At 42.4% G+C, this 18,869-nt stretch overlaps 2 protein-coding genes across 2 annotated transcripts in view; one reads left to right on the top strand and one right to left on the bottom strand.

Moving 5' to 3' along the window:
• The window catches only part of LOC130131319 (kinesin heavy chain-like), a 37,429-nt gene extending 33,082 nt beyond the window's left edge, over positions 1-4,347 (top strand). The window contains exons 25-26 of the mRNA XM_056300967.1: positions 164-280; positions 2,104-4,347. Of these exons, the coding sequence (XP_056156942.1) occupies positions 164-267 (104 nt within the window). The 3' untranslated portion in view covers positions 268-280; positions 2,104-4,347. The remainder of the gene's footprint in view (positions 1-163; positions 281-2,103) is intronic.
• A 179-nt stretch (positions 4,348-4,526) lies between these two features.
• The window catches only part of LOC130131276 (plakophilin-4-like), a 51,416-nt gene continuing 37,073 nt past the window's right edge, over positions 4,527-18,869 (bottom strand). Inside the window, exons 13-22 of the mRNA XM_056300900.1 lie at positions 16,384-16,501; positions 14,035-14,229; positions 11,160-11,333; positions 10,218-10,368; positions 9,658-9,850; positions 9,127-9,211; positions 8,278-8,395; positions 7,460-7,591; positions 6,894-6,967; positions 4,527-5,952 (exon numbers count right to left, since the gene is read on the bottom strand). Coding sequence (XP_056156875.1) covers positions 5,695-5,952; positions 6,894-6,967; positions 7,460-7,591; positions 8,278-8,395; positions 9,127-9,211; positions 9,658-9,850; positions 10,218-10,368; positions 11,160-11,333; positions 14,035-14,229; positions 16,384-16,501 — 1,498 coding nt within the window. The 3' untranslated portion in view covers positions 4,527-5,694. The remainder of the gene's footprint in view (positions 5,953-6,893; positions 6,968-7,459; positions 7,592-8,277; positions 8,396-9,126; positions 9,212-9,657; positions 9,851-10,217; positions 10,369-11,159; positions 11,334-14,034; positions 14,230-16,383; positions 16,502-18,869) is intronic.

Genomic DNA, 18,869 nt, shown 5'->3' with positions numbered 1-18,869 from the left:
TACTTTACTTTACCACAAGCAAAGCAATCTAATGTCAGTTAGGCTCAGGAATAATTCACCTCTTCCACTGTGTAACTACACACCTCTGCACCAATTTCAAAAGGAAATACCAAAGAAAAAATCTGACTTAATGAATAACTCAATTTCTTTTTGTTTATTTTAGCAAAGCCGATCCGGCCAGGCCATCACCCGTTGTTTTCCCCAACAGCAAACGCCATCAGAGTCGGAGGGCTCTACACCCACACCTTTAACCAATTTAACAAGTAAACCAAACCCCGCGGTAAGGACTTGAAGGTGTCTCTCACATGTACATAATTTTATCCATACTTTAGAAACTTTTTGTCAGATTCAGATCTTTCTGACGAGTGTGAGCGATCTATTTAGACTCAGGTGTGTTTCACACTAGTCCAAAAGGTTCACCACAAATGGGTGTCTCAGTTCACCTTCAATTAGATGTCTTGATGCATGCTCAATAATCCAGGTAAGGAAATCCCAGAAAGCTGAAGAGAACCTTTGTGTCCAGATGAACTGATTCAACTTTCTGGGGCTTCAATTACATGGTGCAGGAAGTAATTTCGGACCAGATTAGGGAGAAAATAACATCATGATGCAATGCATTGTGGGTTTAAATGGATGTTTGGATCACTTTAGAGCTCTAAATTCTCCAGCATCAAAACACCAAAGCAATTGAGCATAAATGGCAATACATAGCAACTTTGTCCTTATGAGCCTTTTATCCACAAAGTCACAAAAATAAAGGGTGGCACGGTGCCCCGGTGGTTACCGCAGTCGCCTCACAGAAAGAAGGTCCTGGGTTCGAACCCCGGTGTTGTCCAACCTTGGGGGTAATCCTGGGTTGTCCTCTGTGTGGAGTTTGCATGTTCTCGCCGTGTCTGCGTGGGTTTCCTCCCGCAGCCAAAGGCATGTAGGTCAGGTGAATCGGCCACATTAAATTGTCCCTAGGTGTGAATGTGTCGGCCCTGTGACGGACTGGCAGCCTGTCCTGAGTGTCTCCTTGCCTGCTGCCCAGTGACTGCTGGGATAGGTCCAACATCCCATGACCCCGATTGGGATAAGCAGCTTGGATAATGGATGGATGGGTGGACTCACAAATTCTGCTTTCTCTCTCTCTCTGTCAAAGTCTATCACCACTTTAGCTCATAAATAAGCTACCAGTCAACTAAAACATCCTGGTTTGAACCCACAATGCATTGCTCTCATGTTGCAGTTTCCTCATTTTGAGTTGAATCTTAACCAAAATGTGTGCTTGGTAATTGGCAATGTGAAACAAACTATCTAAAATAACGGAATCAGGTTTATACTTCTCAAAGGGTTATATGTGAAAACACTAAAAGAACGATGGGTCTCTTTTGCTGGGAGATGAATGTGTTCACACCATAACACTTGCCAAGAACGAACTTGTCTTCATGCTTAAATAATTCATTTACATCAAGCCTGCAAGATGTTAGGATAATCTCTGCCCACCTAAGAAAACAGCACTTTTGTGGCTTCCTTTTGTGCATTTTCAAGGTCAAGTGTCACGACTGCGGTTAAGATTGAAGGAAGAGCCACTAAGGAAAGTTACCCCCCCCCCCCAGTTAGACAGAGATGGGGCACAGCAGGTGAATCCAGGTCAAAGCTGTGATCACTGATTAAAGTTGCCTGACCTGAGATGCCGTGAGCAGGCTCATCATGACACACTGAAGCCGCAGAAACCAGAAAACAACCGTGCATGTTCCCGGCAGACAAACAGCGATACACACTTAAATATGCAGCTGTATTACTCTAAGCGTATTCCCGCAGGAATACACCAGCTGCGTCCACTGATGAACTCTGCCCTCTTTGCTTGTAAGTGTGAGAGTCACCGAAGACAGTTGAAACCCGCTTACCTTCGGCCATTTTGTGGATGCCACGGTGGTCATTGAGAGAGACGAGGCAGGTAGTCTCCCTGGGGCCGATGAGTATGACGTGGAAAGTCTTCCGGTTATACGTGGCGACGCGGAGTCTAAAACCTTTAGATTTGTTGAGCTTAGAATTCACAGATATTATGAAACCACAAAAGAAAGGACTTGACAATAACCTCAACTTGCTTCTGTCTTTCAGATGGCTCGTGACCCCTCTGAAACGCATGCCCACTGCTCATTTCCTGTGTGTGTTCCGGCCAGCCCCGCCCCTCCTCCTTAACCACCAATAGGAGGCCACTTCCACACACCGTCACATCTCAGAGAGCCCGCCCACCCTTCGTCATATCCTGCCCGTTGTGTATATATGTTGATACGGAAATGTGGCGCAGCTTATTTTCATTGGCTGGATGTAGACGTCAGGGGTCTCGTTTATGAAAGGCTCCCAAACACGAACTTTGTGAGTAAAAGCCAAATGACTGCAGTTTATGAAGAAAAAATAATTTACCAGTGGGTTACCATGATGCTCTTGCATTTTCTTTTTCTGTGATCGATCACACTTCAAAACGTATGTATATATCGATCCAAGAGATGAATGTCGCATTTTTTTTACCAATCGAAGGAATTCGGTGGAAATATCAAACATACAAAACTCAGCCAGCTCTAAGAGGGGAAGCTGAGAGTAGGCACAAGTATATTCGTCCTCGTTGCAGATGTTCGAATTCTCTAAGTTGCTCATTTGAGTGATGTTAAGGATAGAGTTTATGAACGATGCTCCAGAGTTTGACAGGAGGGTTTCATAAAGAACCACGCCTTCGTTCAAGGTCATACCAAAAAAGTGAATTTCTCACTTAAGAATATCAACAAGCACTACTGTTTTATCTTGGCGAATGAAGAGATACTTCCAAATTGTGCTGAACTATTCAGTCATCACATTTTTTTAAAAATCAACTCATCCCCAGTATAAAAGCCCATTCTTCTATTTCTTATCTGGTGACATAAAGCCAAACAGTAAACACATTTCACAAATAAATACACTCGATCTCAGCTAAGGCAAGAGGCAAGTGCATGTTTTTACCGTTAGAGGGTGCTGTTGTGACGCTGAATTGAAAGGCCATCGAAAGTGTTGCACGGTCATTGAATGGACTGGATTCTTGCTCTGGATATCTGTTGGGACGCTGACCAGCCAGTCAGATGCATCCTAGACAGAGTAACATGCTGTGCTGTCACATCGGTGTTACTTCAATATTATGTTTGTGTTGCATGAACGGGACATCTTAAATCGTGTTGCTGGAGCACAGTCAAGCATTATTGACCGAGGATCCAGAGAGTGGGGCTCAGAACAAAAATGTAAAACAAGGCTTTTTTTTCAGCGCAGCCAAAACTCAAAAATCCTGAATTTAAAAAAGTAAAATTAGGAACACTTTTTTTTAAAGAACAACTTGGATTAAATGCAAATCCCTGACCCGTGAGTGACCTTCTGGGGAACTCATTTGTATGATCTCACTGTAAATCTACACAATCCAAAAGTTTTCTTAACCTCCGACCGTCTACATCCATTTAAAGTAAGTGATACGTTGACGTCACTGCAGTGGATTTACCAAATCACAAACCTGTCTGTTCAACGCACGAGGAGCAGCAGGCTTGTCTTCCTTGTACGTTTTGCTGTCATGGTTTAGTGAATTGAGTCAGGTATGCACTGAACCGAGTCCTACCTGTCGAGCCTCTGATCAGCCAGTCAGAAACTTGTGGACTTGCAGTATCTTGCATCCGTCTCAAACCAAAGCAAAACCAAACAGCCTGCACCAGGGAGCCCCAACAGTTTGACTTCTCATATTAGACCAGTTTTTTTTTTCTTTTTAATTGGAAATACGTTGTATTTTTCCTCTGGCAAGAATGTGTGCCTTGAGAATCCCTTCGCCTCCATTTACAATTGACATAAAAAGTTTTCTGCATCCACACAGGAGGAGACTATGTGATCTGGAACTCTTTCAGACAGACTTCCATAGAGCACGTAGATATGACAAACATGTCCCCAGTTCCAAGCCCGGTTATTATCTGCCCATCTTTTCAGCGTTTGTTTTGTAAAACAGATTATGAGTTGTTGGTCTGATTGTGGCAGATTCAGCTAAACTAGACAACCATAGTCAGATCAATGAACAGCCCGCAGTAAATGACTGATGAAAATGCATGGAGCATAAGTCATTTTAGTGGGAATATTTTGCCAAAACTATAACTGAGGACAAATGGAGAAGCAGTCCATGGATGAGTGCTTTGTAAATGAATGCAAGTACGCGCAATCACAGTCAATTTATCCTGACATGATGTAAATTATGAGATTGTAACTTTTTCAAGTTAATTTACCCTGTTATCATGTACCCTTGCTACTTTTCATTGTGACATCGTTAACGTCTGTCTATATATTTAATGCAAAACTAAAGCTAATAAAGACATGTCTATTTAACTTTCAATGTCTTTGCCGACTTAAATGAGATATCCATCGTCTGCAAGCAGTTATACTTTCTCTTGGTGAGACAAAACATCGCTTCTATTGACTAGTTGTAGACTAGACTCAATATGGCTGTTTTTCCAAATAGACACTCACAAAGCAACGCATATCTTGTGATACAACCTTTAATCCCTATACACAGATTTCCCTCCTTAACATTGCACATCATCTTCATCGATTTTGGACAGAACAGACAAACGGGGTATTTTGGTCAGGTCACGAGTAAATAAATAAATAATCAAATAGATAAATAATAATAAAAAAAATTCACACAATCACATAGAAAGTTTTACATATTGATTACAACAATGTAACAAGACAGTTTAACCATTGTATTTGTACAAATAGGTCTTTACGTTTGTCACATTTCACATACTGAATGATACATATGGGGTTACTAATGCAACCCTGGTTCTCTGAGTCTCAGCGGGCCCGGCGAGCAGATGTTTGCCAGTGATCACAGAAAGTTGAATCAGTTCATCTGCACACAACGTTCAACGTTAAACGCCTTAACATTTGTCTTGTCTTTTCTAGATCTGGGTCAAAGGGTATTTGCAAATAATTTTCAGTGCTCGTTTTACTTTTTCTTGTGATACTCGAAGGGTGGGGTTTGAAGAAACTCATACTGCCACAACAGGTGGGCAGTCAAGTCATCAGTCACAAAAGAGTACACAAAACTGATTTTCACATAATAAACTTGTTACTGTGTAAATGTTCTGACACCCATTGTGTGATGAAAGCATACCTGTAGGTCAAATGGATGGATCAGATGCTAAGAATTATTGGCACATAAAATTTGATCCAGCTCTGTGTTTTTTTTCCACCAAATCCATAGATTATTAATTTCTCTCTGTTCCTTTTTTCTTGTGTTCGCGACATATTTATGTTATAAAGCCAACACACACTGCACATTTTACCGCAGAGAGAGCAAAACAAAAAGAAAAGAAAAGAAAAGAAAAACCTTCACTCAATGTTACAAACACTGGTAAACCGCGAAGGTGGGGATTTGGGTTTTTTCAGGAGAGCATCTTTTGACTGAGATCACCTTTGGTCCAATTTCCTTTACAATGGACCAAAAAGGAAGTAACTCAAAAAAGGATGCTTGTCAGAAAACCCAGCCCTGGCCATTCAGTACAGCGTCAACACAGATGCATACACATTCACATGCATTCTCAAACACACCCGACACGCTCACACAACACAACCAACGTGCGCTGCCCCCGAACACAAAAACGCCCATGGACACTGAAGTTAAAGGGTACACCGCGATTGTGTCTTTTTTTTCTACACCCAGGAGTCAGGGGAGCCGGTGTACTTGTTTGCCCGCTGTGAAGGCCTCCGTGTGGTGGAGTAGAAGTCCACGTAGTTTGTGTTGGCTTTGATTCTGAGGGACTGGCCAGCATAGCCATCTGGGGAGGACGGGGTCAGGTGGACTGGTTCGTCCTCGTAATGCTCCTCCCCGTACCCTTGCGGGGACGACAGGTACATTCTGTAGCTGTTGTAGTTCTTTCTGTCGGGCTCATCGTAAAATGGCTCTGGGTGCTGGGAGGAGGAGAAAAAAAACTGATGAAACTGACTGAGATCCTTAAAGCTCCATTTAGAAACTATTCTCCATGAAAAAATTGTTATTTTATCCATCTGGACCACGGAGTCAGATTGAATAGTACTAACTGTCATCTTTACCGTGACTGGAGACACTCCAGTCTCCATATACTGCTGTTGAATGTTTTTTGCAGGGCAGGACAAACACTGGTGCAACTGTAAAGGTATGTTTCGGGAAACACTCCAGCAGGAAAAAGGCTGAAACACGATGCTGATGTGGCCATGACAATATTACTGTAGAACAATATGGCGATGTGGTTTGATGAAGTCAAGACTGCCAGCATTGGCTTTGGTCCAAGGATCTCATTTTTATATGGGTGCATACTATTTACTGGTGAGCTGACAAGTTACAACGGCTGCCACACCATGTTTATAGTCCAAGATTGACTGTCCAACAGAATCGGCATATTGGGATCACATTTCAAATTGATAAAATAATGCAAAATCTTAGGGATTGTAGCTTTAAACACTTCAAATGAACCAGATTCTTTGTAATTATGTACAGACTTATTAGACTCGTCTACGACCATGCCCATCAAATCTAATAAGATGTGTTGCTCTCTACTGATTCAGTTATTTGTTTTCCAGTATATCTATGTAGACATGGTACAGAGGCATGGTTATTATGGTTCCACATCACTGACTTAGTTACAGTATAGTTTACGATGAATGTTTCATTTCTGAAAAAGAAAATGCTTGTATTATCTTATTTCAAAAGCACAATAATTCAAAATACAGATTTATCTATAACATCCTTAGTGTAACATAGGGGAATGTGACTAAAATGTGCAATTATATTAAGTGGTGGTAATTTTAGTGTCTCAGAGAGACTGGTCAGAGTTTTGATTGTTGAATGGCACTTCAAAGCTGAATTATCTTACCTGGGACCTTCTCAGATCCTCTCCTGACTGAGACAAATATGTCCCAATGAAATATGGGGTTTTCTTTTCAGACCCTGATGTATGAAAACAAAAACAAAAGAAAAAACAAAGTTCAGCCTTGATTATGGCAATAACTGCCTAAACAAGTCCAGTGATAAGAATTATTTCTAAGATATCAAGTGAAAGAGAAATACATATATTACAGAGTATATAAACAAGTTATCAAAACTTTATTGTGATGTATAAATTTCTGCAAACAAAGCTCACTGAGTTTTGAGTCTTATGAGAAAGAAATATAGAAGTGTAACCTTAAATATCCTCAGATAATGTGTTGTAGCAATTATGAACTAAAAATTAACACTGACTGTCTCAGGACTGTGATTGTTAAAAGTGTTGTAAGAGACAATATTCCACTCCTCAAGCCTCATTAAAAAAGTGTTCCATGTCTGAAAAATATAATAAAACCTCAAATAAAATCTACATCTATGGCATTTGTGCAGAGAACATCCTGTGGGCTGTACACAGATCCCTGAGGGACACCATGTCATCAGCCAATCACAACTCACCTGTGTATGGATGTTTGTGTAAACTGTTGTCCCCATAAAATGTGTCAAGTTGCATAGATGACTGTGCCCTCTGGTAGTTTGAACTGTGTCTTCTTATCCCTAGCATCGCTGGTGAGGATGTCGCACTACCACCTGATTAAAAAACAAAAACAAAGATTTTTCAGCTGAAAATGACAACTACGAACAACATTTAAAGATATCTCATTAATAATTCATCCATTCTAGCAAAAAATTAAAATCTATCTTTTGTTGATATCATAGTTAATATTCCCTTTCAGATGTCTGCTAACAAAGCAGCTATTTTTAAGCAGCAATTTCTTACATTTTACAAAATAAATGGTATGATGGTATGGCATTTATATGGCTTTAATTCAAGACTTCATTTTCAAGACGTTACTTAATTGTTTCTCGGGGGAACCTGTTTTGGACAAAACTTAAAAATATTAAACATAAACATCATATGACAACATGTTATATAAAATAGAGCACCACAGTAAATGACTATCAAATTGTTCAGGAAAAAGGTACCACCTCAGTATCTATAAATATAATGAGATTGTACCATGTTAAGTTAATTAAAATATATCCTTTTACACTTTCTAGTACTAGCTTAGGACAGTGGGAATATTGCATGTGCCTGTTAAATTAAAATGTTAACAAAGTTGAGGTTCATTAAAATTATGGCTGGCATTCATCCCTGTCACCATATTTTCTCATATATTGTCATGGAAACAAAAGCTGGCAGCAGCTGTACTTTTCAGTGACAGCTCCCAACAACTAATCTTGTTCCAGCATTCCTAAATGGCCAGATCTCTCACCTGATTGGATAACAGGGGATATTTGAGGTGGGCTGGTAGGGAGGGTTGGCTGAGAACGGTAGCGGTCACGCTCCAGGGTGGACACAGGGGTGATGAAATGGGTGTAGTTCCAACCGTCCTACAAAGAAAAAGTGAGTTAGATGAGTTCAGACCCAATAACAATTGACATATAGGTCTCTAACACTGCAAGATCTCTTCTATAATATTCCATCATAGTAAATACATAAAACTTATCTGAAAATAGGGCCCAGAAGGTATTTGCTGTACAAAATGTAGACGGCTTTTTATGGATGCACCTCTGGAGCCAAAGTTGTACCTGTCCAATTACCCCACTCTTCTGAGCCGTCCCGGTCACTACTCCCCACCCTTCTGCCGATCCGGGGAGGGCTGCAGACTACCACTTTCCTCCTTCGATACATGTGGAGTTGCCAGCGGCTTCTTTTCACCTGACAGTGAGGAGTTTTGCCAGGGGGACGCAGCGCGTGGGAGGATCACGCTATTCCCCACAGTTCCCCCTCTCCCCTGAACAGGCGCCCCAACCTACCAGAGGAGGTGCTAGTGCAGCAACCAGGACACATACCCACAAATGGCTTCCCACCCGCAGACACGGCCAATTGTGTCTGTCAGGACGTCCGACCAAGCCGGACGTAACACGAAGATTCAAACCGGTGATCTCTGTGTTGGTAGGCAACGGAATAGACAGCTAGGCAACCAGGATGCCCCAAAATTGTCTTTTTGAACTAGCCAGAGAGACCAGCTCATAACAGAACTTTGCATGAAGGTCCCAAATCGGTTTCAAATCAATTTACAATGACCTCCATGCAGGCGTGGAGCACATGAACACCTCACCTGTTTGTAGAGGTTCCTCAGCTCCCTGTACTGCCAGAGTGTGTTCAACACCTGAGCTGCTGCCTTCACCACCTTCATAGAGTACCTGGGAGACACACAGACACAGACACACACAGACACACGTCAGCAGCAACGAATGGTCATGCAAATTGTAGGTAATAACCTATAGCTATACAGATCTTTATCCAATCACTGTAAAAGGACCTCTTGCATGGAACAATCTCATAAAACAAGGTGTTTTTACGAATTAATGCAGTTTTGAATGTGCTGTAGTGTATGAATAATGAGTTATATTCTCAAAGAAGAAAGCAAATATCTGGAAAAAAAAACCTGAGAGTCGCGCTTGGCTAAAAAGTCATTCATAGGTTACTTAACACACTGAAAGTAAAATAGCAGGGCGAAAGAATAATGAATTAATCTTTGACAACATTTTTTTTCTCAGCTATCCATCCACACATACAGCACATATAATCAACATTTAAGTCAAATAAGTTTTTTTTAGCCAGAGAAAGATAGAGCACTGATCCATACCCCTTCCCCCGGCCTTTGCTGATGTCCACCAGCTTCTCGATGCCGCCGCTGTCGGCCAGAGCCTTCGCGTTCTCCATGTTGCGGCTGGTGACCTCGTGTAGCGTACAGCAGACCGACGCCACCGTGTCATCTGACAGCACCGAGGGACTGGTACCGGGCAGCCGGTTCACCAGGTCCCGCATGGCGTACTTCCCTGCGGGAGAGCGGATGAAGGTTATGTGTGTGTGTATACGTGTGTGTGTGTGGTGTTTGTCATATATGCTGTTTTTTGCTGGCATGTGTGTGTGTATGTGTGTATGTTCGTGTATGTGCCTGTGTTACATGTATGTGTCATATGCATACATACAGTATTTTGATTGTCTGTGTGCATATGTGTATATAATATTGTGTGTGTGCATCTGTAACTGTCTGTTTTGTATGTGTATATGCACATGTGTGTATGTGTGGTGTGCAACATTGTGTGTGTGGGGGTTTGTATCAGTCTGTGTGTTGTTATATGTATATGTGCACGTGTGTGTGCACGCGTGTGTGTGTGTGTTTGTGTGTGTGTGTGTGCTGACCTATGAGCTCCTTGTTCCTGATGTCCAGTGCCATGTTTCGGAGCGCCGTCGCCACCGAGCACACCACCCTGTCGTTGTCCATCCTCAGTAACTCCACCAGGATGGGCAAACCCTTCTCCTTCCTCACTGCTGCACGGATGTAGGCTGAGAACTACACACACATACACACACGAACAAAAACACAAACACACGTGCATCTGACCTTTCAACATTATCTCCAAGGGGAAATTCTCCCAGCAAGAAACAATGAAAGACATGGGACTTGAACTCAAATGTGCATGAATCAGATTAATTAAGTGTCTGACACCATAAAACATTACATACTTAAAACTCTCTCCATACACACAGTCACCAACACAGTTAAGATATATATCTTCGCCACCATCATCATCACCATCACTAACACATCCATCCATCCATTATCCAAACCACTTATCCTATGTAGGGTCGCGGGATGCTGGAGCCTATCCCAGCGGTCATTGGGCGGCAGGCGGGAAGACACCCTGGACAGGCCACCAGGCCATCACAGGGCCAGCACATTCACACCTAGGGACAATTTAGTACAGCCGAGTCACCTGACCTACATGTCTTTGGACTGTGGGAGGAAACCGGAGCACCCGGAGGAAACCCACGCAGACATGGGGAGATCATGCAAACTCCACACACGGGACAACCCCCAAGGTTGGACTACCCCAGGGCTCAAACCCAGGGCCTTCTTGCTGTGAGGCGACTGCGCTAACCACTGCACCACTGTGTCGCCCACCAACACTATTATTTTACACCTCTTTATTAGTGACCACTTTTTAACATTAAACATGTAATCTCTTGCTGTTGTGTATTGGGTTAAGTAAACTGAAAAAATGGAAGTTTGTGGTCTATGGCTGCAAAGTTTATATGAAATTCAAAGCTTCTTGATAAGCACATTTGAAAACAACCAGGTACCTTCCAGTTTCCGGCGGAGAGGTTCTGCAGGGACCCGGCGGCGCCCTCCAGCGTGGCGGGGTTGGAGCTCTCGGCCAGCAGGCTGAGGTAAGGTTTGACCACCATGGGGTGCCATAGCTGCTCGGCCCCCCTCAGAGGGTGGGAGAAGCCCGGAATCGGCCCCAAGCCATCCCACTAAGAAAAAAACAAAACAAAAAAAACACCAAAACACACACACGCAAACACACATTGTGATGTCTCATTCTGTGCAGGAATATTTCTGTAAAACTCTGTGCACCTGCATACTCTATGCATATATTTCTTTTCATTTATGTTTTTACCTGTTCTTCTGCAAAGTGCATTCTACTGAATTCTTTTGTACAAAGAGCAAGATCAATATATTTTGACTAATTGATTGATCAGTAGAATGATGGTACTGGCTGGTATTTTGGTACAGCTAATTGTTTAAATAACTTCCTATAAACAGAGACAAAGATAAGGATGTGGGTGTCTACCTGGCATTGCACTCATGACACTGAACATGGACATGAATTAGGAAATAGTGATGACCACAGGGTATCTGCACACTTTTAAAGTACAGATTCAATGACTTTTTTAAGACCCTTTTAATACCTCTAAATGGCAGAAATACCATTTCCACAGCAAAAAAATAAAAAAAATCAACGAATAGAGTATACACTGTATTTGAGTTTTATTGAATATAAAAGCAATTTTCTGTGCAAATTAGCTGACGACAGCCTTCTTATTGATTAATGAAAATAAAACTATGTCAGATGGAAAACAATAGCATCAAATACACACAGGAAAGCACTATAGAGACGGGAAAAGTTGACAATCTAAACCAAACATAAGTGCATTTCCTTTCAGAGCCTCTGGCACCATCTGAAGTTTATTGGACCCTGTTTGTCAGTGGACGCTATGTCTCTCATGACACGTGTCACAGCTCATCAGCCGTCTTATCAGTTTCACCATCTAGCACTAGCAACTGCTCTCTCACTTCTTTTGCTCATCTCAGTGTGTTGGATTTTGTTATCATTTTCATCCCTGCCATATTCTCTGCTAGTTCTGTGAAGTTTTCTGCTTTCTTTTGGAGACTCAGTACCCACAGTATTCCCGGCACTGATGGCCTTCTTCTGGCCCTGACAAAATGGATGTGAGCCTTTAGTGGCCCACATGTATAATAGCAAATATGGCCCAAATATGCCAAATCAAATGTGGGCCTTTTTTGGCAAAGATGCGGCGCTCTCGGCAACATGTAATCTGGATATGACCCTGAAGTGGCCCGTGTGGTAAATGGTGAATATGGCCCAAATATCACAAAACAAATATGGGCCACCTTTAGCAAATATGTGGCACATGCAGCATTGCTATTGGCTTGGTTCTGGCCCAGATCTGGAAAACAGGAGTGGATCGCCCAAGTGCCATCACTCCATCCGTTATGTGGGCTGGATGAAGTGTCGGGTGTGGGACGGGTCCGGGCCACACCAGTTTTGTTATCTGGGTTCTGGCCTTCACAACTTGGCCGTCAGAGAAAAACCACTGAATGCTGTCTGGTGACTGCACAGCTGAGCAGCGGCCATTATGGAGCCTGTAGCTCGGGCGCAAATGAGCTCTAACAAGCTAGCAACAGGCTCAACTTATGTATAAAACATTGTCACCAGTTTGAATGTTTTGCATAAAAGTTCACATTGTACCTCGCAAGATTTGCTGGGTTGTTTAAGCCACTCACGATATTCTTCGTCCTCAAACCATTTCAGATTGAGTTTACATTCACACGTTTTCTTTTTGCTTGCTGCCTCATCTGTCGCCAGCTAGCTACTTCCTCCCTGTCCCACTGCCCCCGGAGGTCCAGCGTATGCTATTTAGCACAAGTGCATTGTATGTTGCTTGCAACAACTGTCGGGGTGTTTTGGAATATCAAATAAAAAAATTAAAAACGAAACATAAAAACTGAACTCAAAAATAGATATAAAGTCATTCGTTTTTCCCACGAATAACTTTAATACCCCCCGGTACGTCTGAGTGGCATGGCGGTCTATTCCGTTACCTACCGACACGAGGATCGCCCGTTCGAATCCCCATGTTACCTCTGGCTTGGTCAGGCAGATGTGGGAAAGTGTCCTGGTCGCTGAATTAGCGCCTCCTCTGGTCAGTTGAGGCACTTTTTCAAGGGGGAGGGGGAACTGAGGGGATAGTGAGATCCTCCCACGCGTTAAGTCCACCTGGTGAAACTCCTCACTGTCAGGTGAAAAGCAGCAGCTGGTGACTCCACAAGTATCGGAGGAGACATGTGGTAGTCTGCAGCCCTCCCCTGATCAGCAGAGGGGGTGGAGCAGTGACTGGGGCGGCTCGGAAGAGTGGGGTAATTGGCCGGACACAATTGGGGAGAAAAAGGGGGAAAATTTAAACCCCCCCCTCCTAATATTCCAGGTATTTTAAAACAATTTTAATAATAACAATAACTATTATCATTATTAAAACAGTTATAGACCTTGAATTAAAAAAAAAGAAATTTAAGAGGTTTTAAGACTTTTTAAGGATCCGCAGGGACCCTTAACCAACATGCCGGCCAAATATGAGCAAAGTTTGATCAAACCTACACCAGGGGTATTAACACCGCTTTGCTTTAACAAGCCACTGACAAAGCCGAAGAAGATACGACTACAAACAAAACCTTCTCTGCAGACGCAGGGGTTGGAAAAGCACAACCCCATCCCATTCCTTAAAAACATAACGAAGGAGATGATGGTATTTATTTCTGGTGGAAGTAGGCAGTGGACATAAAAAAAAAAAACCAGACATAAGGACAATGTTCTTATTCAAAGTCAGCTGACAAGACATTTCTACATTTCTTTTGGAGCAGTAGGAGCCCTGCCTTGTCGTCCGGCCAGCCGCTCCTCTTCCTGCTGCGCCTCCTCTTGCCCCAGCAGAGGTAGTCCAGGTCTTTGGCCGGGGAGGAGAAGCCCAGCAGGGCGTCCAGCTCCTGGTTTCCAAGCAGACGAGAGGAGGGCATCTCCACCTCCAGCCGGTAGGACAGGTTCCTCAACGTGCACACGCTGTTCTCCACTATCTGAGGAGGAGAGCGCACGTTGTGCACGTGGTTCAACTGGGCAGTAATGACAGTTTGTAAGTCCAGAGTTTGTTTGCTAAGCCCAGACAGATTCTGGGTGTGATGAGCTAATTGAGATGTGGTCAGCTACAAAACCAAGCACAGCTCAGACAACTGGCTGACTTTCTCTCATGTTCAGTCAGTAAAATGGATTAACTTTCTCATATGTATGCCAAACTTACTGCTGAGGATGCACCAGTACTGATCCTGGTATGGGACATCAGGTCGATACCAGGCTAATTGGAGTATCAGTATCAGAGATTTTACCCAATACTCAAATCTGATACCTCAAATAACGAGGAACATGTCATGAATACAAACAAAACGGCTTGATTTACTGCATGATTGGTGGATGGAGGCTCGTGTTTCTTTAATGGTGTGGAACAAAATATTCTATGTCAATTATTTTGCCCTTTGACCACAAATTAATGGTGTAATCTGCACTGTCCAGTTAAAATAATGGATCAAACTAGTACTTGACATCGGACGATACTTAACAATTTATACTTGGAATTGACCTTTCGCAAAGTCCCGCCCCCCTTAGTTACTGTTGCTATGCCCGTCAAGCATTTCAGAACTATCCAGGAAGTAGCCGGAAAACACCAAAACATGAAGGAAGAAATCAGCGCATTGTGTGGGTAAAAGTAACAGGAATAATACGTTAGCTGTATTAGCTATCAATAATAGCTAGTAGCAAGCTTAGCTTGGAGCAGACAGGTATTTTTGTTGATTTTGGATGGATTAAGCTGGCCATGGGGTCTGCTATACTGCGACATCTATTGTCGATATTGCGCTTCTTGTGTTCTGGGTTTCGGGAAGGGAAAGAAAATTACACCCCCTCCAAACTTTTCAGATACCTAGTATCCGATTTGCAGATCCCATAGGCACACCGCTTCAGCATTTTGTTGTGTGTTTGAAAGCTTGACGGACCGTTGCTAAGGTAGGATTGGACAAGCACTGTTCTGGGGCGGTACTTTGTGAAAGGTCAATTGGTATGAGCAGTGAAAAAGTGACATAGGTTTATCCCTGCTCCCTTCAATTCTACTTTCAACTCTTTAACTCTGCAATTTCCAGCTAATTTACCTCTTCGTGTTTGCTTGGTACCCCCCTCCCTTCATTGTTCACCTCCTAAATAAGTTACAATTTACTCCAAAATCATCCGTTTTAAGTACCAGTGTGAGAGAGGGCTTTCTGTTAGCACATGAACATTTAAAATAATTGCACACATACTATATTTACTGCTTTATGACACATGAAGTGAGTGCTGAGGTTCTGTTCTCACATTTAAGAAGTCGTTCTGGAGCCGCACCGCATTATTTGAGAGTTTTCTTGTTTTGAATTATACAACGTGACTTTACCAGGAAGGAATAATATATCACACATGGATTAAAGTTTACAGCACTATCAGCGCTTTCTATGGTCATGTTCAGCAAGTCATAGCAGCAGTAGTAGTACTATAGTAGTAGTAGTAGTAGCAGTAGTACTGTAGTAGTAGTAGCACTATAGTAGTAGTAGCTACTACTACTACTACTGTATTATAGTAGTACTAGTACAGTATAGTAGTATTAGCAGCAGTACTACTGTAGTAGTAGTACTGTTGTACTAGTAGTACAGTAGTAGTATTAGTAATAGTTGTAGTACTGTAGTAGTAGTAGCTACTACTACTATAGTATAGTAGTACTAGTAAAGTATAGTATAGTAGTACTAGTATAGTAGGACTAGTAGCAGTAGCACTGTAGTAGTAGTAGTAGCAGTCGTACTGTAGTAGTAGTAATGGTGTTGTTGTAGTAGTAGTGGTAGTAGCAGTTGTACTGTAGTAGTAGTAGTAGTTGTTGTTGTAGTAGCAGTAGTACTGCAGTAGTAACAGCTGTAGTATTTGCTTGTTTGGGGTAATGTTTATTTAGTTCTATTGTGTTTATGCCTCTCTAATAATCTGTTATTTTAATTTTGCTCTGTAAAATGTCCTCTGGAGAGATATACAAATGAAGTGTAAAATGATCATAATTAATAACACTAGCAGTGCTTTAAGTGATAGTAATTGTATTACTTTTATTATGATGATTTGTGGAAAATGGATTCTATCAATTATTATTATTATTATGACCGCTGCTCTACCTTGCTGTCGTAGTCGGAGGTGTTGACGCAGGCTTTGAGGACGTAGAGCAGAGAGTCTACCAGACCCTCACAGCAACGCAGCTGACTCCGCGCCTCCTCGCCTGCTGAACTCAGGTTCCTGACACACACACACACACACACACACACACACACACACACACACACACACACACACACACACACACACCCCACAAGTAGATTATAGATCCTATATATGTCACTGAGCACACACTGCATAACTACACACAGATGCCATCACTGTCTCACACACACACACACACACACACACACACACACACACACACACACACACACACACACACACACACACACACGCTACCGTGTACATGACGCTCGGTCAGGTACTGGCATGTACAAACAAAAACAGACACGAGCACACAAAGCCAGATAAACACACAAAAACACACACACAAACACATACTTGCACATCGCCTGTGTCAAACACACAATACACACAGGGGCAGACACACACACACACACACACACACACACACACATGCACACAGACACACACAAGCGCACACTTGTGCAAACAAACTGCAATCTTTGTCTCACATTAACACCCACAGGTTGTATCATTATTTGTCACTTGCAGAGACCCACACACACCCACCCACACTCACACAAGAGCAACTTGGAACCCCCCCCCCCCCACACACACACACACACACACACACAACAGAGCTATATTAATTCAAATTGAGATGCAGTGTGCGAATTCCCCCTCAGGGTGACTAGAAAACTGCCCGGATACAGTGGAGGAGCGAGCCAATCGTCCAATAGGAATCTCCTTCAGCCGCCGCTGGTGGAGAGCAGACGAGCAGGCAGAGGCACCCTGGGAGCTTTCTGACTGCACCGTCCACGTGTACAAACCAGCAGCGTGAGCGCGGAGGAAGACGGCGAAGGGTCCTGCGTTGTGCAGGAAACGACCTGACATGAATCAAAACTCAAGAGGGCTGACACCGACTTCAAGGTGCAATCCTCAATTCACACGTGGACCAAACACACACACGACAGGACTGGAAGCTGCTGTCACTCCCAACTTGACTGACAGCTCTCTTAGTCACGGACCACTGACCACACATTACTGGGGTCTGCACAGACTGGACTGAAACAGGTCCATGTGTTCATTTACGACTGGTTGAAAGACGCAAAATGCTTATTTTTACCATCTCGAACTGCAAATGATCAGTTTTGTATGTAAATACACCTCAGTTTTATATGATCAAATAATTCACAGATTGAGCTTTTAATTGGCTTTAACTTCATCGATCAATACTTCTAACCTCTTCTGGAGAAACTTATTAAGTTGAGCATCATTTAAAATAAAATAAATCCTCATGACCACGTCTTGGAAAATGCTTATTTTTCATGTGTAAAAAGTCCAAGAAGTGTTTTCTGCCGAGCCTGTGCAGAAGATACTCTGGTATGCAGGAGATACGCAGAAGATGGACTCTGACACGTGACGCTTGTGTGATATTTTCATTCTGAGAGATCAGCTTCCACTTATCCTGCAACAGATAGTCTAATTTCGGGTTTAAGATTAAATATTCATATTCTTTATGAATTTGAGTTTTAACAGTTTGTCCTGGCACACACTTCATTGGTATAGAAGTGGACTACATTGCATTTAATAGTATTTACGGCCATTTTGTTTGACCAATAGAAAATCTAACCCTATATGTATATATGTATATATATGTGTGTATATGTATGTGTGTATATATATGTGTGTGTGTATATATATGTATATATATATATGTATGTATGTATGTATGTATGTATGTAGTATATGCTTAAGACTTGCACAACATTTCCATTACGTTTCAGTGGTGCCCTCTGATGCATTATAAAATCATATTTGTTTATTTTTGTGCCTCGGGTTGGCAAAACCATCAAGACGACGCTAACGAAGGTGTTCAACAAACCGACACATGCAGAAGTTACTCTTGCGTTTCCAGAATGGAAATGGATTTCACATGCCAACAGTTCCCACGGAAACTTCACACGCTCACCAATCGTGGTGCTTTGTTCAATCTGATTTGCTTTCTATGACTGAAGACAGATGTAGACTTTGGTCTCATGAATACATTGTCACAAGTTCAAATCCCCGGATGTCTGTTCCAAACCGGGCTGCAAAACTGAATAGGCAAAACTCTCTTCTCACAAAGTGACTGATGTCAAGGAGCATTTGAGCAAAAAAAAAAAAAAAAAAACAGAATCAGAACCAACAAGAGAAGAGAGCAGGTGCACCAGTGTGTGTAACTGGATTAACCTGAAATGGAAAAGTTGACAAAAAGCTAAAAAAAATTGGCACATCTAGTCCTGTTTATCGGATTTGCTGGAAAATGTTATGCTAGACCATGTTCACTTCTGTAATACAACTGAGGTTTCGCAATGTTTTGCAACTGAAGTTTTCTGTTGAACTCAATGTCATGTGATCCTGACACCGATAATACACTTGC

This window comes from Lampris incognitus, chromosome 21, assembly GCF_029633865.1.
Source record: "Lampris incognitus isolate fLamInc1 chromosome 21, fLamInc1.hap2, whole genome shotgun sequence".
NCBI classification, from domain to species: domain Eukaryota; kingdom Metazoa; phylum Chordata; class Actinopteri; order Lampriformes; family Lampridae; genus Lampris; species Lampris incognitus.
The sequence above is the reverse complement of the archived record's forward strand: the minus strand, read 5'-3'. Positions and strand labels throughout refer to the sequence as shown.